The following is a 24,341-nucleotide window of genomic DNA, read 5'->3' as shown; positions in this document are numbered from 1 at the left end:
ATAAATGAAACCTTTGAACCATAGTGAAAACATTTAATTTCAATCATTAAAACAAATTTGTAGATGTCTTATTTAGGGGTATTTCCAATGAATAAATTACTTATTCTATTAACAAAAGCTCAAATAAGAAATTCAATTTCTGCTTTCCACAACTCTATTTAATTCCCCAAATACATTATTCTAATATGTTTCTGAATACTCTGTTCCCATCAATTGAGTGAGTTTTTCATTTTAATAAGAACCTGAAGCTAGACAGGAAATTGAATTCTAAAAGTGGACAATTAATTTTACTGTATTTGTATGAGTATGTCAAGATCAAAAACTAAATGAGAAACTGAAACCATTAAATGTTAGGAAAAGGAAAATTATTTAATTTCCATGGTCTAATAAAAGATCTTTTAGCACAAAAGCAAATTCACTTCTGTTCCTGAGTCAAGAAAAAAAAACAAAGGTAATATACATGTTTCCAAAAAATTAAGAATCTCTAGAACCTACGGCTTATAAATAGAAAATTCTGAGTAAATCAAATTTTATTTAGTTCTTCTTGTCTACCATATGGAAAGCAGCACCCAGCAATAATAGGTAAACAAGAACAACAACAACAAAAAAATAAAAATAAAAATAAAAGGTTGGTCAGAATTACTAGCTTTTATTTATTTACAGAGAATGGAAAACAGGAAAAACTTTTTCATTCCTGAGCACATAAAAATATGCAGCAATCTCAAGTAAGGAGGTGCCAGGTGCGATGGCACATGCCTGTAATCCCAGCAGCTCAGGAGGCTGAGGAAGGTGGATTATGAGTTCAAAACAGGTCTCAGCAACTTTTTATCTCAGGATAAACAATGAGAAAAGGACTGGGGGTGTAGCTCAGAATTTGAACGCCCCTGGGTTTAATCCCTGGTACCAAAAACAAACCAAAAAAAAAAAAAAAAAAAACACTAAAGAAAGAAAGTTATCCCATTTTCCCTTTTTAAAAAATCCCTCTTTAATATATATATACACATATATATATACACACATATGTATATATATATATATATATATATACACACACACACATATGTTTGTACACACACACATATATTTTAGTTGTAGATGGACACAATATCTTTATTTTATTTATTTATTTTTATGTGGGGCTGAGGATCGAACCCAGTTCCTCACACATGCTAGGCAAGCACTCTTCTGAGCAACAACCCGGCTTGGTTATCCCATTTTCAATAAGCAGGGGTTCATTTCTTTCAAACCATCATGATTAAATCAGACTACGTCTTTTCAATTCCAGGATTCCAATGATTCCATTCTCAAAAGACTTCTCATACCATAAAAAAGTATATCCTGACAGTCAATTCATACAAAGACAGAGCTGAAAATTAATTTTGAAACAGAAATACAGCACATTCCTCTTGGCCTTGGGTAAGACTGCTCTAAAAAGTTCATAAAAATAAACATGCTCCCTTTGCCCCCAAAAAACTAAGAAATATTTAGACCCACTTTTATAAAAACAAATACTCCCCCTACCACCACATCTATAGACCTAAAGAAATGCCTTTTTTAAAAAAAATTTGATTCAGTCTTAGATCACTGAATCTTATTTACTCAGGTTTTATTCCACAGAAATCCAAATACATAGATTTCCTGTGGCCTGCAGAAGGCGAGGCAAGATCTTAAAAAATTTCATAGGTTTTATTCTATTTGTTTTTCAAAGGAAGTCAATGGCTAAAGGGAAATAATATTTAATGTATATTAAAAAGAACTTACATATCTTATATAATTTTATTACAGTCTCACACTTAGATATTATTGATTTTTTTTAATATTCAAAGCAACTGAAAAAAAGGTAGACCTGTCTAATAAGGTGAAGGAGGGTGGGCCATTATGAAACATGAGTTTCATAAATATTTCTTAGTTTTCTAGGGGCAAAGGGAGCATGTTTATTTTTATGAACTTTTTAGAGCAGTATTACCTGAGGCCAAGAAGGATGTGCTATAAAAATGTCCATAAAATTGCTAACTAAAGCTAATTTCTGCATATTTCAAGGAAGCCAATTCTACATCTTCTTTGCTTAACCCTAATATTCAACTACTTTCCCTATGAGAAAGTTAATTTCTTTCATTATATTTAAATTAAATCCTTCCTATACCAGTCTCATCTTTATGTTTTGTTTTGCAGTGTGGTGTACATGCTAGGAAACAACACTACTACTAAGCTACTTCCCCAGCACCCAAACTAGCCTAAGCTTGCTATTTACAGTTTTGTTTTTGTTTTAAGTACACATTGAGAAAGCATGATAATTTTAACAATAGCACATGGAACCTGAAACATTTTGGATCTGTAATAAAGAAAAAAATGAAGACAGCATATTTATCATTGTGTTTCATTTCAGTTAGCATTTCTAAAATAAGGACATACATCCAGCTCAGGCACAATTCAATATACAATACGCATTCATTCATTAAGTTCCCACTACACACCAGCTGTGTGCCACTGCTGAAGATACAATGAACATATTTCTTATTTCCTGGTCTAAAATGGTTCCCAATTTAGTGCAGAATATAGAGATAACAGGCAAATAAAACACAAGCCCAATATTATCAAAAACTGCAAACTAGTGGGAAAAGTTAGTCACATATTCTAGAATACAAGGATTCCGTGCACTTAGTATAGATGTAGGTCATTATTTTGCATGACTCCTTATTATTTTGCTATATCAACTAGCATAATTACTTTAATCAACCATCTAGTAGCAGGTATTGTTTCCAACTTCTTTGAAATTACAAGTACCTTCTTATAACATTATACTGTATGCTGATTTTTTTTAAACTTTAAAAACTATTTTCAATGTGCTAAATAGTTTTAAGAACTATTATCTTAAAAATGAGTAAAGAAAAGATGAATTCAGATATAAATCAATCATTTACCTTTCCAAAAAATATTTTTGAAAGTTTTTTGGGAGCAATCTGAATACTATACATTAGAAATGCAAGTACTTAAATGACATAACCAAATTATCTATGTGCAACATTTAATTATGTCACACATCATGTGATATTAATTTAAAGTCAAAAATCTTCCAAATCCCAGTGATATGTTAGCTTAGAAATATTCTTGCTTTATTCATTTCCATACTTCAGGAAAATATGAAATATAAAGCTATACACAAAATACCAACGTCCCCTATAACAAATAGTGTTTTCTTATGTCCAAAGAATATTCACAAAATTGATTACTGGCCCCCAAAAAAGCAAACCTTTACATAACATCCAAAAAGCAGAAACACATACACTTTCTAAAACAGCAAAAAACCAATCAGCAACAAAAAGTAAAAAACAGTCATGAAATTCATTTGGAAAAATAAGAGGCCCAGAATAGCCAAAGCAATCCTCAGTAAGAAAAGTGAAGCAGGAGGTATCACAATACCGGAACCTAATTTATACTACAGAGCTATAGTAACAAAAATGGCATGGTATTGGCACAAAAATAGAATTAAAGAATAATGGAACAAAAGACACAGAGACATATCCACATAAATACAGTTATCTCATACTAGACAAAGGGGCCATAAACATACATTGGTGAAAAGATAACTTCTTCAACAAATGGTGCTGGGTAAACTGGAAACCCATAAGTAGCAGATAGAAATTGAACCCCTATATCTCACCTTGCCCCAAATTCCACTCAAAGTGGATCAAGGACCTCAGCATTAGACCAGAGGCCCTGGGCATATTAGAAAAAAAAGTAGGTCCAACTTTCCTTCATAACAGTTCAGGGACCTACTTCCTCAGTAAGACTCCCAAAGCACAAGAAGTAAAATCAAGAATCAATAAATGTGATAGCATTCAACTAAAAAGCTTCTTCACAGCAAAGGGAACAAGTACATAAACAGAGTCTCTACCAAAAAGCTTTACCACCTGTATCTCAGAGCATTAATCTCCAGGATATATAAAGAACTCAAAAAACTTAACACCAAAAACCCAAATAAGCCAATCAATAAATGGGCAAAAAACTGAACAGATACTTCACAGAAGAAATATGAATGGTCAACAAATATATGAAAAAAATATTCAACATCTCTAGCAATTAGAGAAATGCAAATCAAAACTACACCGAGATTTCATTTCACTCAAGTCAGAATGGCAATTATCAAGAACATAAGGAGCAATAAAAGTTGGCGAGAATGTGAAACAGAGGTTCACTCATGCATTGCTGGTGTAATTGCAAACTGGTACAACCATTCTGGAAAGCAGTATAGAAATTCCTTAGAAAACCTGGAATGGAAACACCATTTGATCCAGTTATCCCACTCCTCAGCTTATACCCAAAGGACTCAAAATCAGCATACTACAGTGATGCAGCCACATCAATGTTTATAGTAGCTGAATTCATGATAGCCAAGCTTTGGAACCAACCTAGGTGACCTTCAACAGATGAATGAATAAAGAAAATGTGGTATGTATACACAATAGAATATTTCTCAGCTATAAAAAATGAAATTATGGCATTTGCTAGTAAATGGAGAACTGGAAAATATCATGCTAGGTAAATTAGCCAGTCCCCCAAAAACTAAAGGTCTAATGTTCTCTCTGATATAACAAGGGAGGGTAGGGAAGGAAAACATAGAAGTTCATTAGATTAGACAAAGGGGATTAAAGGGAAGAGAGGGGGGATGGGAATAGGAAAGACAGTAGAATGAATTGGACTAACTTTGCTTTGCTCACATACGAATATATGACCAGTATAACTCCACATCACGTTTAACCACAGAATGGGATCAAAATTGTAATGGATTGCACCCCATGAATGTATAATATGTCAAAAAACACCCTACCATCATGTATATCTAAAAACAATTTAAAAAGAGCTATTAGAAAATTTTAGAATTATTCTTCTATAACTTTTAGACAAAAAAATGAAAATAAAAAAAAGAAATTAATCACAATTTTTGAAACAAGAGACTTGATTAAAAAGAACCAAATATAAATATACAGATATCAGAATTTACCTTATACCAAGTAAAGAACTGTTTGTGCGCTGGGGATGGAACCCACAGCTGAGTGTACACTAGGCAAATGATTTACCACTGAGTTATAGCCCCAGACCAATATATCAAAATAACAAATTTTAGAATAAACTTAAAGAGATCTTACTCATAACAATAAATTTAATAAAGTACCTAATCACTCAGACATATTAAAAAAAGGTGCAAGATTTATATGAAAGGCAAAAAATATTGCTAAAGGACACAAGAGGTATAAATAAAAATACCCAAATATTTGGGCTGGGGTTGTGGCTCAGTGGTTACAGTGCCTGGGACACTGGGTTGAATCCCCAGCACCACAAACAAACCCATGGAAACAAATTCCCATCAAAATCTCAGTATAAATTCAGTTTTATTTTATTTTAGAACTTAATAAATTAGGGGATTGGATGTATAGCTACACAGTGGGGTAATTGCCAAGAACACATAAGGCCCTGAGATAACAGATCCCCAGAAAAAAACTTAATAAATTAATTCTAAAGTTCACTTGGAAGACAAATATGTAAGAATATATCCCTAGGACACTTTTTTTTTTTTTAAAGAGAATTTTTCAATGTTTATTTTTCACTTCTCAGTGGACACAACATTTTTGTTTGTATGTGGTGCTGAGGATCGAACCCGGACTGCACGCATGCCAGGCGAGCGCGCTACCGCTTGAGCCACATCCCCAGCCCCCTAGGACACTTTTGAAATTAAGAGAAGTTTGAAAGGGACTGTCCCTAATATGTTATTAGGATAGGAACTGGCAAATACATCAATGGAATAGAAGCAAGTCCAAAAAATGGAAGCGACCATTTCTGAGAAGTTAATAAATAGTAATGGTAGCAAAAGCAAAATTTGACAAATGGGATTATATCAAACTAAAAAGCTGACATTAGTAGGGAGAAATGAATTATTTAATAAATTATGTAAAAACAACTGCATATCCACTTAAAATAAAATAAGGATAGGATTCTACCTCAGCTCTCACACTTTCACAACACACACACACACACCTACACATAAAAATCTAACATCTAAGTTTAGGATTGGAACGTTCCTTCAAAGGATATGAAACAGAAGCCAACAAGCAAAGACTGAGATATGATTATATAAAGTCTTAAACCTGTACCATTAATAAAGTCAAGACAAATGATAGACTAATATTTGCAAAACATAAGCATAGCATTAGTTTTTATAAAACAATAGAAAAAGTCCTATACAAATGCCATATACGAAAGTCACTCCAAATGGATCAAATATTTAAATGAAAGATCGGAAACAATGAAACTACTAGAAGAAAACAGAAAATACTTTAGGACATTAATCTGGGCAAAGATTTTTTTGAATATCACACCAAAAGCACTGGCAACAAAAGCAAAAATGGACAAATGGAATTACATCAAACTAGGAAGCTTCTGCACAGCAAAGAAAACAATCAATAGAGTGAACAATCTAGAATGGGAGATAATATTTGCTAACTATTCATCCAGTAAGACATTAATATTTAAGAATATGTAAGGCTGTTTGAGGTGGCGCAATCCTATAATCCCAGTGGCTTGGGAGGCTGAGACAGGAGGCTCACAAGTTCAAAGCCAGCCTCAGCAAAAGTGAGGCACTAATTAATTCATTAAGACCTTGTCTCTATATAAAATACAACACAGAGCTGGGGATGTGGCTCAGTAGTCGAGTGCCCCTGAGTCCAATCCCCAGTACCTAAAAAAAGAATATGTAAGAACTCTAACACTGAAATAATACTAAAATCTGATTTAAAAATAGGCAAATGACCCGAATAGTTACTTCTCAAAAGAACATTTATAAATAGCCAAGAAATATATGAAAAAAATGCTCAACACCACCAATCTCAGGGAAATGCAAATCATAAACCCAATGAGATACTATCTTGCTCCAGTTAGGATAGCTATTATCAAAAAGACAAAAAAATAACAAATGCTGGCAAGGAATGAGAAAGGGCAGTTCTCATATACTGTTGATGGTAATGTAAATTCGTAAGGCCATTATAGAAAACACAAAACAGAGATTAGTCATTGATGTATGAATGGATAAAGAAAATATGGTTAATATACACAGCGGAGTATTATTCAGTCATAGGAAATGAGATTTTCTTATTTTTAGCAACACAGATGGAACTGGAGGACATTATGATAAATAAGTTAGTCAACAAAAAGACAAAAACCACATGCCCTCACTTACATATGAAAGCTAAGAAATTACTCTCAGGCTGGGGATGTGGCTCAAGTGGTAGCGCGTTCGCCTGGCATGCGTGCGGCCCGGGTTTGATCCTCAGCACCACATACAAAGATGTTGTGTCCACCAATAACTAAAAAATAAATATTAAAATTCTCTCTCTCTCTCTCTCTCTCTCTCTCTCTACCCTCTCTCTCTTATAAAAAAAAAAAAAAAAGAAAAAGAAAGAAAGAAATTACTCTCATTGAAGAGAGTAGGATAGTGGTTACCAGAGGCTAGGAAGGTTGTAAAGGAAGAAGGGTTGGGAAGAGAATGATTAATGAGTACAGAAGAATAGATGGATAAGAGGATAACTTGTAATGTTCTATAGCACAGCAGGAAAACAAGGTTGACATCAATTAATTGTAAACAACAATTTCTAGTAGAGGAAATTATTAGTGTTCCCAACATAAAGAAATGACAGATGTCTGAACTAATGGTTATACCAATTACCCTTACCTGATCATTATGTATTATATTCATGTCTTAAAATATCACATTGTATGTGTACAATTATCACGTGTGAATGAAAAGTTAAAATATCTTAAAAAGAATAGAAAATGTCAGCCAGGCACAATGGCACATGCCTGAAATCCCAGCAACTCAGGAAGGCTAAGGCAAGAGCATTGCAACTTCGAGACCAGTCTCAGCAACTTTGTGAGACCCTGTCTACACACACACACACACACACACACACACACACACACACACCAAAAAAAAAGGGGGGGGGGTAGGGATAAGTGCCTAAGGGTTCAATCCCTGGTACCAAAAAAAAAAAAAAAATCCATTGAACATTTGGTAAAAGCTAGTTTTCCAAGTAAGCACTACTTGGTTTACAAACATCTAAAATACTCAACTTTACTTAATTTTAAAAAATACAACTTAAAGCAATGATATACCATTTTCATTCATCAGAACAGCAAAGTAAAACAAAAAACTGTTAACAATGATGACAAATACACGATACTTTTTTTTTTAACCATAGGATAGAAATGAATTTGAAAACCTAATTTTAGAGTAATTTGGCAGCTGTGACTAACATGTACACAAAATATGCCTGTAATCCCAGCTACCAGTGAGGCTAAGGCAGGAGGTTGCTAATTTAAGGTCAGTCTGGGAAACTTAGTGAGACCCTGTCTCAAAAAATAAAAAGAGCCAGGGATATAGCTCAGTGGTACCCTGCCCCCTGTATGCAAAAAAAAAAAAAAAAAAAAAAAAAAACAACTTAATGAATGTTCTTAGAGAAAAATATTGGAAATAACTTTACTGTTCATTGATCAAGGAAGCCTGGTGGAGCCTTCATTAGAATACTATGTAACCCTTAGGAAAAAAGGATATAGAGAGTTATAATATAGAGAGGATGGAAAAATAATACAACATTATTAAGAAAACAAAAAAAGTGTTGTGGCTCAGTGTAGAGAACTTGCCTAGCATGTGCAAGGCCCTGGGTTTGATCCTCAGCACCACATAAAAATAAATAAGTAAAATAAAGGTACTGTGTCCAACTACAACTAAAAAATAAATTTAAAAAAGGCTGCAGATACACATAAGATAAAAATTGGATAACATGAAATTAAAAATAAAATTCCCAAGCAATATGTGTGTATTGACTGACTGATCAAGCACAGAGAGTCTGGAAGGATTCTAAGGCAGCCATTTTCAATAGAACTTTCTATAATTAAGGAAGTATTCCATATCTGAGATGCCCGATATGGTAGCCACTAGCCACATGTGGCTACTGAACACTTGGAATGTAGGCAGTATACTAAGAAATTGAATTGTTTTTAGTTGCTATTGATTTAACACAAATTTCTATTAATTTAATAGAAACTAAAGGGTATCATATTATATAGCACAGGTGGCTAGCAGGTACCATATTGTAGAGCACAGCACTGAAGTTTTAATATCTGAAAGGTGGGATAGGTGGTGGCTTTCATGTCTGATTTTAAATATTTTTAGAAAAAGGCAATGTGATAATGGGTAATGTCTACTGTGATAATGGGTAATGTCTACTCTTGACCTGATGAAATTCTAGAAGTCTTCTGGAGGGAATTTATACATGGGGTCTAAATTCATATGAAGAAAAATGATCTATGTTCAGAGTACATTTCTGGTCTCCTTTGTGAAAGAAATTTGGGTATGGCAGATATCTAGCTTGCCCAGACCCTGAGTTCACTCCCCAGTAACACACGTGTGCAGGCACACACACACACAGATTGGTCATCACTGAGCCCACAGAAGAATAATCTTCAAACTTTTTGATCATAAATACCCCCCAAAGAGTGTTTACTTCAGTTTTGATACTGGATATTGAACCAGGGGTGTTGTACCACCAAGTTATACCCTATTCCTTTTTTATTTTATTTTATTTTTTTTTTTGAGACAGGATATCACTAGGTTGCTGAGGTGAATTTGTGATCCTCCTGCCTCATTCTCCTGAATGATGAGAATTATAAGTGTGGGTCATCATGCCCAGCCTCCAAAAAAAATTTTTTCTTTAATATTTTTTAGTTGCCAATAGAATTTTAACTTTGTTTATTTATATGTGGTGCTGAGGATGGAATCCAGGACCTCACACATGTCAGGCAAGCGCTCTACCACTGAGCCACAACCCCAGCCTCCAAAAAAGTTTTTAAGTAATTACTTGCACAAAAGAGGTAATTTCTGCTATATTGCAAATGTACACATTTTAAAATAAAAGCATTACCTTTTAAAATTTATTCACTGGGTTCTAAATCTATATGAAAATGATACCCACCAACATAATTTAAGAAATATGATAGTCTCAACAGTTTTTATAAGTTCTTTTTCCCCTTGAATTCTTATTTGTGTTCTACTTCTTCCAACAGAGTATTTTAATGTAATAGATTTTTATCAGTCCAAAACTTTCTTTGAAAGAAGGGATATGAATTGAAAAAAGCTTTTTTGTGATTAGATTTCTAAATATTGAAATTTTCTAATAATTATTATGAGCAGATAACTGAGGAAAACAGCATAAATGTATTACAAATTTTGATAATTATTAAACACATAAAGTAAAAATCATTTGAAAATTTGTTCTGTGGAGTATCTTACTATAAATAGTAAGATTAGGAATGTGTGAGAGATGAACCTTTCTTAAGTAGAAGGCAGGGTGAGAAAGCAGGCACTTTTATAGGTACATGGGGAAAAGAATTCACTTAAAACCATCTGTTTCCAAGGTAACCCCTGGAAAATTTCCATGTAATCCAGAGGTACTTTTATTTCCATCTGAAGACAGCTACTGAGTGAAATCTAAACTCCTCCAAGGATGTCTTCAGTTTTAGTTCTTACTATACAGACCCTCCCTCCACCATTTATTATCAGCAGTTTTCTGAACACCATGTTATATCACATCCCTTGTCTGATCATTTTTTCTCCTCTTGAAGGACATCAATTAAGCTATTAATAATGCAAATATCATCTCTTGTATGAAGACTTTCCTGGGTTTCCTGTATAGAACGAACCAACACTCTTTCATTCTTCCCCATCATGTGCCAATCACAGTATAATACCTCTAACTGTTCTGTTCTTTTTCCAATATTTATCTCCTTTCATTAGCTGAAAACTCCTTGAGGGATCCACTTTATTTACTTTTAGACTTATTTTGTGCTTAGTACATAGTAAGTAGTCAGTAAATATTAGTTGAATGAGAAATTAAAGAACACTCAGGTTTCAGCTTCCTTGAAATTCCTATTTATTTTCAGATTACCTCTTAGTATGATCTCTAACTGAAGAAATTTTTTAACTTCATAAAATTTCACTGTACTAAAATTTTAGGTTGGTTTTCTTAATGAAAGCTCTTTACAAAAACTGACACTTTATAAAAATGGACAGAGATGATTACAGAATTCCATTGCCCTAGCATTCCAAGAATTCCAAGTAAACTATCTAAAAACAAGTTATTTTTTCTGATTTTTATTTGTAAATTAGAGCATTATTTTTACATAGGTTAAAATATAGGTTTTACAAAGGTGCTCATTGGTTCAGAAGTTCTTTATTTATTCTGTATGAATTGATGATAGCCACAATACTTAACTTAAACCTAAGAATTTGATTTAAAAGGGTAATGAATTAAATTAGTTGTAAACCTGTACACATAGTAAAATTTAATCTAGATGTTAGGGTATGATTACAACCTCAACTGGCTGGATTGAATTCATATCCTGTGTCTACTCTTCACTGTGTAATTTGGACAAGTATTTAAACTGTATGGGACTGTGTTCCAGTGTTTATAATTATGCCATATAGCAGTATAGCCATTAACCCCATTTGTCTATTTAAATTAATTAAAATTAAGAAAAGTTGAAAATTCAGTTCCATAGTTGTACTGGCCACCATTTCAAGGGCTCAAAATCCATATGTGGCTAGAGGTCACTATTCTGGATAGTATACATAGTGATGAAAATAAACAGGATATGACTGAGAATAACAAACAGGAGCAAGAGGTTGTTTTGAGTAATGCTTTAGATCAGGTGGTCAGAAAATGTTGCCATCAGAACCTGATATTTAAATTGGGATTTGAGTGACAATATGCAACTAGCAGACAAAGATCTGCAAAGAGCATTCAGGACACAGTAAACAACAAGGACAAAGGCCTCAAGCACAAATGAGTTTAGCTTGTTTAACAACAAAGGGTGTCTGAAGTATAAGATACAAAGGGAGAGGAGTGTTAAGTCCAAGAAGTGGCAGGAGGGAGAGCCTTAAGGGCCCATAAGCCAGGTAAGAACTGTAGATTTTATGTTAAATGAAATCAAAAGCTATAGAGTTATAAAGAAGGGAGTGCTGCAATCTAAACTATGTCTTAAAAGCTCTTATTACTGTTGTAAAGTAATCAGAAGAAGCCAAGAACGGAATTGGGAAGAACTGTTAAAGACAGGTACCATGACTCAGGTTGAGAAAAAACGGAGGCCTGCATCAGGGGGGCCACAGTGGATTAGAGATGTGTTCCTTTTCTCTATATGCCCTGTCTATAACCCTGTATCAATTATCCCTCACAACCAAATCGAACAGTCTACTTCAGTTTTAACTCAACATCTTGTAAATATGGTATCTGACCGTACTATTCCACTGAAACTCTCCTAAAGTCCCTGTTATCTTCATTTTCTCAAAACCATTAAGCGCTTTTTCTTTTTGATACTAGGGATTTACCACTGAGCTACATGCCTGGTTCTTTTTTTTTTTTTGAGATAGGGTCTCACTAAGTTGCTGAGGCTGGCCTCAAGTTTGTGATCTTCCTGCTTCAATCTCTGAGATCAGAGGTGTGTGCCACCAAGCCCCAGCAGTGCTTTTCTATTCTTATCTGACCTCTGCTATGTTTGCAAACTGCTGAGTACTATTCACCTGCATCAAATCTTTCCTCAGCTTCTGGAGCATTACTGTCACCTGTTTTTCCTCTTTGCTACACCTTCTCATAACTTCTGACTCTTAAATATTCCTCTAAGGTTTTATCTTTAGTACTCAGTTCATTTCACAATATACATAATCCTTGAGACTAAATTAACATTTCTGCTAGTAACACTCAAATTAAAATGCGTTCATTCTCTTTTACATACCCCTACGCCTGCCCAAGTCAGAGGCATCCTAAAATCCCTCTGACCAACTACAATCCCTATTGTCAAACACTCATGAGGTCCTGCAGATTCCACCTCCTTCATCCTATTATATCCTTCCTCTCAAATTCTGTCAAGGCTTAGTTTAAGCTCACATGACTTCTTGCTTGCATTACAGGAACAACCTCCCAACTTCTTCTCTCTCCTCCATACTGCTGCCAGAGCACATTACAGGTATTCAACAGGATATGCTGATTACATTAAGTACAAATCTGACCATGTAATTTCTACACTTAGTCTTTCACAAGCATCTAATAACTTTCCCAAGTCTTCTTCATGATTTAGCTTATCACTATGACAGCTTCATTCCTCCCATTCTTCCTCTCACATCCTCCTCTACATCCATTCTTCCTCTCACATCCTCCTCTACATCTATTCTTCCTCTCACATCCTCCTCTATATCCATTCTTCCTCTCACACCCTCCTCTACATCCATTCTTCCTCTCACATCCTCCTCTAATCCATCCATTCAGCTTTTCTTATCTAAACAGCATGCCATTTCAGTCCTCCTTCCTCTGCACATGTTATTACTACCTCTTATTCCTTCACATACTACTTCAAAGATAGGTTTAAGTATCACCACTTCAAGGGAGTGTCTCATATTCTCAAACACTCTGTATGGGAGCTACTTGTATTTCCCAATAAACCATAAGCTTCTAGAAGTCAGAAACCACCAATCTTAATTGGTTTGTAGCATCCATGATTGGCACAGAGTAAATATTCATTTATATATACTTCTGATTTGCTACCTTCTAAATTTTGAAAATGGAGAGTATTTTTAGTGGACCTTATATTATCATTCCAGTATAGCAAAAACTGACAACACGTGTTTAGTAACATGTTTTCTAAAGGAAAGGCAAAACTAAACAAACAAAAATCAGTAGACAGAGAACGCATCCTTTCAAAAGGAGAAATGTAGGAAATTCTGAGGAACTATATAGTATCTAATAACCCAGCCTTGGGATTTCATACTGCATGGGGAAGGGCTTATTAACACTGTTTGATGATAATAACAGATGCAAAGCTTCTCACCTCAATAAAGGAAATTAGCTTTTCTTGGCCATGTCACTGTAATTTTAGTTCTCAGTGTAGACTCTCGCTCGCTTCCTAACAGGTTATTTTTTTTATTTTTAAGAAGTTTACTCACCAACCTTATGAGTCTTTCACTTGTCAATCAGTCATTTATGGTCTAAATGTGAAGGAGAAAAGGGCGGAAGAGTGTGGGGGAAGATAAACACTTCTAGATGGGGACGTGGCAAAGGCCACAGTCCCAGGGATGGAGAAAAGTGGGCGTTGGCACCATACCAGGGTAGAAGGCTGACATGTGGCAAGAAATGGGGAGGACGCAATCACGGAGCAAGTAGTATGGAACAGAGGACACGGGGATGGAGGGAGGGAGAAATGGAAATCCTTGGAGAGAAAGCTAGAAATGGGAAGGAGGGGGTGGGGAAGCGGCGACAGGCAAAGGCGAGTGGAAACAAGACGCAATTTTTGGACAGAAAGCAGAGAGGCTGAGAAGAAAACACCGGGGAAGAAGGGAGACGAACGCCGACGCTCGGGGCGGACCAGGCTTTCCGACAAGGCGGGCAAGGGGTCGTCCCAGCAGGAAGACCCAGAGACGCCGGGAACTGGGGGCCCAGAGGGCAGGGCAGGCGGCGTCGGGCGGGTAGGGGACCCGCCCCCCGACATACACGGGCCCCGGCGGCGGGGAAGAAAGCTGCGAAGCTAGGGGCACTTACTAGGGTCCCTCCGTACGGCGCCGGTGGGGGTCTCCTCCCGCAGGTGAGGAAAGAGGAAGTCCCGGGCGGCCTGGAGGTCCTGGAAGTAGCAGAACTGGACAATGGAGCAGGCCATGACTGCGGGGAATCCCGCTTGGGGACTCACCTTACCTCACCACGCCCTGCCTCGCTACCCCACCACGGCCACCGCCAAGCCCCAAAAGCTCTAGCCACACAGGAGGCGGGGAAAACAAACCGGAAGCTGTCAGCGCACTTGGAGAGGCCGCCCCAGAGCGCCGCTCATGCGCAGGACTGCCCAGGCGCTGGGGAAGGAGCGGCCCAAGCCACGTGACCAGCGGGGCAGCAGCGGAGTCGGACGTCGACGTGTTCGCTGGGGGCAAAATTTCAGTGCCAGTTCTGCGCGGGCAAGTGAGCCCTTTCATTCATTCTGGCGTTTAGCCACAGTTGATTTAATTGGACTTTGCTTAGGCCTTTGAGCCATTCATCCAGTATTAATGTTGGCCTATTATTGACATGATCGTGATATTTCACAGAGAATAAAATGTGCTTTAAGCTAGGAGCAGGTACGGGGAATAAAATAAGGGTATGTGCAGTAACGTATTTTGGAAAGATTGGTTTTTCTTATGGAAATAAGCTCCGAGTCTTATTTTTAAATGTTCCTACTGTAAATGCCCATAGTACTAGGCAAGCCCAATCTAGTACCGGTTATACTGTGTTATACTCTTAGTGTTTCCAACATCCATTCAACAAATATTTGTTAATCTTTTCTTCGCCATCTATGCTGGGCGCTGTTGGAACAAAACAGAAATAAGTACCTGTCCCTGTAAAGCTGAAATTGTAGCGATCGCCGCAGACAGTAAGCAATTAATTACTGAACAATTTAATGGAAATTGTGAAAATGCTAGGAGGGAAAGAAGTACAAATTGCTAGAAGAGAACATTACAGGGAATCTGGCATCTCATTTAACTCCATTTTATATACACAGTATTTAGTATGGGGCCTGGCACATAGTAAATGCTTAATAGATACTTGCTGAGGGAATAAAATGTGTACATAAATTAAATAGAATTCTTTTTTCTTTGTACTGGAGATTGAACCCAAGGGAGCTTTACCATTGAGCTAAATTCCTAGTTCCCCACCTCCCTTTTGAAACGATTTCACTCAATTGCTCCTGGCTGCCTTAAACTTGCAACCCTCCTGCCTCAGCTTCCTGAGTAACTGAGATTATAGGCGTGCACCATGGTGCCTGGCCACAAAGCCCTTTGTTTTCTTTTTATTTTTTTGAGATAGGGTCCGGCCAAGTTGCTTAGGGCCTTGCTAAATTGTTGAGGTGGGCTTTAAAGTTGCACCTCCCAAGTTGGAGTTGCTGGGATTACAGGGATATGCAAGTACTTTCTTTTCTAAAGTACTTTTCCACACATTGTCCAATTAGATAGTCACAAATACCATTTTGAAAGAGTGTATTATCCCAATTTTTTATTTTTATTTCTTCTTCTTCTTCTTCTTCTTCTTATTATTATTATTATTATTAATGCTAGGGATCAAACCCAGGATCTCAACTGTGCTAGATAGTGCTCTACTGCTGAGCTATACCTTCAGCTCTTTATCACAACTTTTTTTCCTTCTCTTTTTGCATTGCTGAGGATCCAGCCTAGGGCTTCTCACATGCTAATTGGCAAGCACTCTACCACTGAGCCACAACTGGAGGCCCCCTTATCCCAATTTTTTAAATAAAGAAATTTATCTAAGTGCCTCTGAGAAGAATGCTGAAGTCTGTTTATTTTTCTAAAGAGTAAAGAACTCTAGGCACTCCCAAAGGAAACCTAGCAAGGTCATTAACTTTTTGTGAAAGAAAATGAAACAGGAAAAGTGAAAGGCACATAGATGGGGTCCAGAGCATTCATTTCTGTCAGGCCTGATACACACTTAGTCCTAATATAACAACTATAATTGAGTGCCCAGGTTCTTTTCTTAGTCCATTAATCCCTGCTTCTCCAATAGAATGATGCTAACAAAATAGGATAGATGATTTCTATGTTGTCAGGTTAACAAGGATCAGTTCCTTATATATAATTAAGTGTCAGGGACCTATAATTCTTAAGCAAAACTGGTAGAAAAGGCAACTTCCAGTGGTCCCTTTTTCCATCTGAAAAAAATGCAATGCTTCTTTTGGTCATCACTCAATATAACAATCCAGTTCTGAAAAGATTATCCCCTTAAATCCAGCACCAACACCAAACTAAAATAAAATTTAAATTTAGGTTTGCAGCCTTATTGGACAAATAAAGAATATATGACACTTTGTGGAAGAATAAAGTGCCATTCCTTGAAAACCACTCAGAGTACTATTCAGGTAAATGCATTTTATGGAAGTAACTGCCCTTGGTTGGTTCAGCTGGCCTTTGTTCTGTACCAAGACATATATATGCCTCATCTATCTCCTGTGTGGCAGTCATTGAATTTCATTACTGTGTTGGCTCAATTTCAGTAGTGAAGTCCCTGACTTCCTTCCAGCTGGTGTTGAAAAGGTTTATTCATTGAATGTTTTTAAGAATTTTAGATAACCTTCACAGAAATTACAACACATTCATGAACTGAACTCTTTCCCCAGAAAGTTATAAAGCTGCAGGAGGATGCCTTGGAGTTCTGCTGCCATGGTTTCTGTGGAGTGTGGAAAGATTGTGTCAGTGAATATCACCAATCCCACGGTCTTAAGAAAGTACAGGCCTTACATGTCCCAACATAGACAGTGTCTCTATGAGATATGAGCTCAGGACCTCAGAAAAGTGCTTTGACCAAAATAATAACATGAAATGTCCAAGTACTAATGTGAATTTCCCCTACAATCTATTACTATAATTTGGTGGCTCTGAAGAGAAAGGTGTTTACTAAGGACAATTAGCAGCAGTTCCTTGAAAATCCTTAACAGCAGCCTGAGGCCAAAGACTTTGCGCTGTAGGATAGACAGCAAATAGATTGAAACAGACATTATCATTACTGTGTGTATATATGGGACTGCATGACCAATATGATTGTGCAACCTGTACACTCAGAAAAATGAGAAATTATATCCCATCTGATTTAAATGTATGATATGTCAAGGTCATTGTACTGTCATGTGTAACTAATTAAAACAAATAATTAAAAAAAAAAGAAACCAAAAAGTAAAAATTCCAAAAAAAAAAAAAAGTGTGACAGAAAGAACAATGAACTTGATTGGAGTCAGGCTGTCTCAGGTCTGCCATTAACCAATCTCATGATCTTAGGGAATGCATGTCAACTTTTCAGGCCTTAGCTTTTTGGTCTTTAATGTGAAGAGGCTGGAATTTAAGGTAATCCCAGGGTTATATAGGTTGGGTAAGAGACTAGGAAGGGAAAGGTCTGGAAGTTTTTAGCTGCACAAAAGACACACCAGTAAGAAGCCTACGTCAGCAAAAGTGGATAGGAGGACACTGAGTGAAAGGAAGGAGAGCAGAGAAAGAGGTGGAGAGTTACAGAAGCCTTACTGCATAGCTTTACCCAGGCTCATCCTTGAATTGATTGTGTGAGCAGAAGCAAGGGTTGTCTACAACTAGTTTATATTCAACAAATATCTATAGACGGTTATTATACTATAGATGCTGTGGTGAGCACAGTGAGGCAGTAAGAACAAACTCTCCAGGGACATGCTACCTGCAAACGACATACACAAATATTTCTGACAAAGAGCAGAGTATGATAAGTACCATGGGTGCCTCTGGATGAAGGGCAGGGGGAGAAATAAATGAAAGATTAATTTTCATCATTAGGCTTGTTTCTTGGAAGAGGAATAATGGGGAATAGGTAGGGAAGGCAATAAAAGAATTGATTCTAGATTATAGAGAAACTAAAATTTCAAATAATATAATCTTTATTTCCTCGTGTGCAAGGGGTAGCCAATTGAAACTTTTTCAAGAAGAGGTATCAAGATGTGGGATGACTGAAAGCAAAGAGACTACTCAAGATGTCATGACAACTTCTAAACAAGAGGTACTGACAACAGATCTGGAGGACAAATCAATGGAGTTTGGGTACATAATTAGATATAGATAGTGAAATGGGAAGATAAGAACCAAGATGATGTTCAAGTGCTCAGTCTAAAGAACTGAGGAGGTGATAACATCAAGTCTGAAACCCGGACAGAGAATACAGAAGAAGGAGAAGAGTTGGAAGCAAATAAGAAGGGGGTGAATTTGGTCTTGAATTTGAATTTGTTAAATCTGAAGTGCTTATGGAATAGCTAGTTTTAAGTGGGGGGAAAGTCATTTTTGATAAACAGAAGTTAGAAATCTGGAATTAGGCAGAGCTAGAAGCTTCCTGTGGAAGTCATCCACACCAAGATTATACTGAAGGGAGAGGATGAAAGTGCCAGAGCACTCTACATGGGTGAGAGCAGAACTGGGCTGGAAGCAAGCTGGGAGGACTATTTACAAAAGCAAAGAAGAAAACGTTATGTGGTAGGATCATGCCCTAAAAGCCAAGGGAGGGAGAAGAAATGTTCATATACAGTTGAATCTATTGTGTTGACTTCTATAAAGAATTTAAGGGGAATGAAATCTGAGAAGAGATGACAGCATTTGATGGGAAGCACTTTATGAGTGATTGTCCAGTTTGTACAACAGCCAAATTGTGCTTCCTTGGCAGACAATGTATATCCTTTCTCCAGAAGTAGATTATTTTTTCTGATAGCCAGAGAGGCAATGGTAATCTATTTCTTCAACTCTGACCAACTAAACATTTTAGAGAGGGAAAGAAAGTTTTATTTTTTCTGGCATTGACTGTGAAAAGAATTTCCTTCATGAAGCATTGTGTTTTATTTTCTTTTTGAATGCAAGAAAATATAATTTCAGCATTTTCATGTATTTATATTGGATCAAAATATACTTTATAAGAGCATATGGAAAAAACCTTAAATATAGCTAAGTAACAGATATAAGTGCGATAGTACTTAGGACTTGTCAGTTAAGTAAGTCACTATATTTTAAACAATAAGAAATGCTATTTGTGGAGAAACTCCTAGTTATCCATTATCCACTCCCCGCCCCTTTTTTTTAACCATGAGAACTCTTATATAACTGGGGCAGCTATGTGCTGAGATTTAAAAACAAACTTCATCTCCCAACCTCTCTCAACTCTGATTGTATTCATGTGACTAAGTTCATTGAGTCAAAGCACAAATTGCTAGAATTGTTGGGAGGGATTTCCAGGAAGTTTATTTAAAGAGAAACAGGAAGGTAAACTCTTGATCTTTCCTTTCCCTTTCTTGTTTTGCTGTAGTTTTGATCTGGAATGTCGCTCAAAGGCCCATGTATTAAAGGCTTAGTTCACAGCTTGGAGCTATTTGAAAGTGATGAGAACATTTTGAGGTGAGACCTAGCGGATGTCTTAGATCATTGGTGCATGACCTTGATGGGGATACTGGGAATCCAAACCTTTCCCCTCTTCCCACCCCCTTTCTCTCTCTGTTTCGTGGGTGCGTGAGGTAAGCAGCGTCCTCTATTAAGTGCTTCTGCCATAATGTACTGCCTTACCACAGTGGGCCCAAAAGCAGTGGGCCAATTACCATGGGACTGAAAACTCTGAAACTATGAACCAAAATAAGCCTTTCCTTCTTATATCTTGATTGTCTCAGGTAATTGTTATAGTGACATAAGAGTAGCTAACATGTTTCCTAGGAAGAATTCAACATAGTAATATCTCTAGCATTTTTTTTAGAAAATGAAATTACTTGAACTAGGATGGAACATGAATCCAGGAGCCAAAGTCTCCTCTGCTTGATGAAACTGCCAGGCCAAGCTTAGATTACCATATCTGGACTTCTTTAACATGACAAATTAAATATTTACATATTTCAGCCATTTCTCTTTTGGATTTTCTGTTATTGTAGCTGAACCTAATCCTGACTTAAGTAAGGATAAAACCTAAGTAAGAAGAGGAACTTCATGAACAGATATTGACCTATTCTATATATTTTATTTAAATAAAAGCATTTTTATTGCTATGATGTTATTTTTATATAGCACAATTCAGAAGAGTTTAGACCAATTACCTGGATATTTTTAATTCTTTAGATAATTTTGGCTTAATTTGGAAATAAAAATGTGTCTCAGATGAACAATATATTTCTTGTTTTCTTATTCTTTTCATGATAAAAATGGATCCTTAAAAGACTGAAAGGAAGGAATGTCCCCAGTGTTGTTTGGTTTGAGTGATGAGTTTCAACTAACAATTTTCATAATGGAAGATTAAGGCAGGTTAGGAGAAGGGTAAATTTCCAGAATTCATAGTATTTGAACCTGGGATCCCAAGTCTGAAAAGCCATTGCCATTGATTTGTGCAGTAAGACAGCTGAGGCCTGCATATTTCTTGACTATCACTGTAGTTTCTCACTCTGGGAAACTCTTTCCTAATGCCTTCCCAAAACTTTGCTTCAGTGAAGCTACTACCTCCAGACCCCCTTCTTCTCCTATGATCTCTTTATTTCTTGGATGTTTTTATACCTCTTTGTCATCTTCTTGTCTTCCTACAGTCCCTTCAAGTCACTTGAATTATTCCAAATGTTTTCCTTTCTGTTAATGACATCACCCTTCTGTTGATGCATGACCTATTAACAGAAACATCATAAGTAATCTTTTTCTGCCCTTGTTCATCAGTCAACTACTAAAGTTCTATTGGTTTAACTTTCAAAATGTCTCTTGGACTGAGCCTCTCCTGACCAACCTCATTGCCACCTCCGCTCCTGAGCTGTTTTGATAGCTCACTGTTTCCTGCCGTTACTGATTCTGGTGGCCTCCCACGTCAATCATCCTACGCATTGCTGCTAGATCTGTCTTCCAAGCTACTTAAGTCTAATCATGTTACTCAGTAAATCTTCCCAAGACATTTTCATTTATTCTTTAATTTATTCATTCATTTAAGAACTGTTTTCTAGGTGCCCAATAGGAGCCATGACTAGCTGGAATCCCTACAAACATGAATATAAATAAGACCCCATACTGGTAGAGGTGGGAAACAACCAATACACAGACAGGTCAAAACATCACAAGGGCATAGAGTGGGAGAAAAAGAGTTTTTAGAGGTCATATCTGAGCTAAGGCTTGAGAACTGAAAAGATTTTATCCGATGGATGAAGGTAGAAGGGAGTGAGGGGAAAGTATCTCAGGCAGAGAAAGCATCATGGCCAAAATCCTGGGAGCAGAACAATTCATGCAAACAAACACAAGCAGCTGTTTCTAGATCATGAAGTGTGACACTGTGGGCGGAGGTGAACCCAGAGCAATTTTAATCTTCCTGGAATTTTATTTCCTCCAGAAATTTAGGACTAATTAACATTTCTTAGTTTGTTTAAAGGTGAGAAATGTCTCCTCCAGTTCATTTTCTTTATTAATTACCACTTTTCACTTCTTGCTTACAGTCTTGGGCTGCAGGAGGAGACAAGGTTTTATATGTCAGGAGTGGTAATGTGTTTATCTGCCCCAGCTGCCCCTGATGTGCTGAATAATTTACACTAGAGGCAAGATTCATGTTGAATTTTGACCTCTGTTCCTCTTTACTAAAACTTTCCCACACTAACAGATTTTAAAGCCAAGGAAATTTCACTTAATATGCTCAACTAAGTGACAACACTTACCTCTGCCACCCAAGTTATCTAGTTTCTCCTCCTTGTTTCACTCTTATTGATGCAGTTTCTTTCCAATAGATTTAGTCATTGGTCACTGTCCTGCTAGCAGCCACTGATGTGACTTACCTCTGACACTTGGATTTTAAATCTTTTTATAAGTATAGTCTTTTCCACTGCAGCAATTAGTTGAATTTCTCATACTCTATTCTTTCCTATTGTTCTTGCACCAAAAGGCACCTGGAAGATTTGAACTGTTCAGGACTATCGATCCACACAGTGGCACACTGGAACTTTCTAAAGTAGTTAATTTCTGAACATCTGCTATGTCCCGCTTCTTTACTTCAGAAAATTGAAATCCTTCAAAACTCAGCTCAAATATTACTTCTTTTGTCCTCAGTTCCCAGGAAAAAATTAGTCACTTTGGATCTCCCTTGCTTTTTGCCGCTGTTGTCATTCTTTTTGGTTATACATGACAATAGAGTCCATTTTGACATAATTATAAAAGCATGGAATATATTTTGTTCTAATTCAGTCCCCTCCTTTACAATTTTCTCCCCTCCCCCAGTCTGTCTTCTACTCTACTGATCTTTCTGTCATTTACCCATAGTTCTTTTTTTTAAATTAATTTCTTGTGGATGTGCATGATAGTGAGATTCACTGTGGTATATTTGTATATGTACATAGGAAAGTTATGTCAGATTCATTCCACTGTCTTTCCTTTTCCCATCCCTTTTCCCTTCCCTTCATTCCCCTTTGTCTACTCCACTTAATTTTTATTCTTTTTTTAAATCCCCCTCCATGTGGATTATTTATGCACATATTCTCAGATTTAACACCTATCTTATGATTTATCTGCATTTCTGTCTCCCCCACTAGATGGTGATATCCTCAAGGGCAGGGACTGTGACCTGTTTACCTTTGTGAAATTCACTCATTCAGTACATTAAACAAACAAACAAACAAAACGTATTAGGTACCAGAAGCTAACCCTCCCATTTACTAATTTGTAACACACAAAAAGGACACACATGTACTAACATGTAATATACTCCCACACAGATAAATAAATAGGCAATTTTGAAAGTGTAATGTTGGGAAAAGTGCAAGGACACTTCACTTTGGGGATTACAGAGGGCTCCCAGGAGGAAGTATCAAGCCCATCAACTGAAGAATGGATAAAAAAAAAATGTGCAACATGACACCATGAAATACTATTCAGCTATAAAAAAGAATAAAATTCTGTCAAGTGCAACAACATGGATGGAACTCGGGATTATTAGGTTATATGAAGTGAGCCAGGAACAGAATGATAGGTTATGCATAATCTGACTCATGTAGAATCTAAAAAAGTTGATCTCATAGAAGCTGATGGTCAAATTGTGGTTACCAGAGGCAGGTGGATAGGAATGGATGGGGATATCAGTGGATACTAAGTTACAGTTAGTTAGGAGCAAGAAGTTCTGGTGTGCTATTACACAGTAGGGTAACAATAGATATCCGTCATGTACTGCATACTTCAAAAAGCTTAAAGAAAGGAATTTGAATGTTCTCACCATTAACAATGGTAAATTTTCGGTGGCATAAATACATTACCTGATTTAAACAGTAAACAATATACACATGTATCGAAATATCACATTATACCATTAATATGTACAATTTTTATGTTTTTACATATCAGTTAAAAAAAGAATAAAAAGGAGCTGGGCAGGGTGATGCATGCCTGTGATTTCAGTGGCTAGGGAGGCTGAGACAGGAGGATTGCAGGTTCAAAGCTAGCTCAGCAAAAACGAGGCACTAAGTAACTCAGTGAGACCCTGTCTCTAAATAAAATACAAAAAATCACACTAGGGATGTGGCTCAGTGGTTGAGTGCCCCTGAGTTCAATCCTCAGTATCCACCCTCCCAATAAAAAAAGATAGTCTGGGAATATGGAGGTAAGAGCCTGGAGGGGCAAGTAGAGAAAGGAAGCTTATCCCTTCCAAATTTTTCTAGAGTTTTCTATCAACTTCTGTTTCAGAGCTGTTTTGAGGACATCAAAGAATCTGCTGAAAGGCCCCAAAACTTGG

At 36.7% G+C, this 24,341-nt stretch overlaps 1 protein-coding gene across 1 annotated transcript in view; it reads right to left on the bottom strand.

Moving 5' to 3' along the window:
• Positions 1–14,842, bottom strand: part of Rab3gap2 (RAB3 GTPase activating non-catalytic protein subunit 2) — a 114,675-nt gene extending 99,833 nt beyond the window's left edge. The window contains exon 1 of the mRNA XM_076872771.1: positions 14,634–14,842. Within this exon, the coding sequence (XP_076728886.1) occupies positions 14,634–14,748 (115 nt within the window). The 5' untranslated portion in view covers positions 14,749–14,842. The remainder of the gene's footprint in view (positions 1–14,633) is intronic.
• Between the last annotated feature and the right edge of the window lie 9,499 nt (positions 14,843–24,341).

This window comes from Callospermophilus lateralis, chromosome 13 (genome assembly GCF_048772815.1).
Source record: "Callospermophilus lateralis isolate mCalLat2 chromosome 13, mCalLat2.hap1, whole genome shotgun sequence".
In the NCBI taxonomy this organism is placed as follows: domain Eukaryota; kingdom Metazoa; phylum Chordata; class Mammalia; order Rodentia; family Sciuridae; genus Callospermophilus; species Callospermophilus lateralis.
The sequence above is the reverse complement of the archived record's forward strand: the minus strand, read 5'-3'. Positions and strand labels throughout refer to the sequence as shown.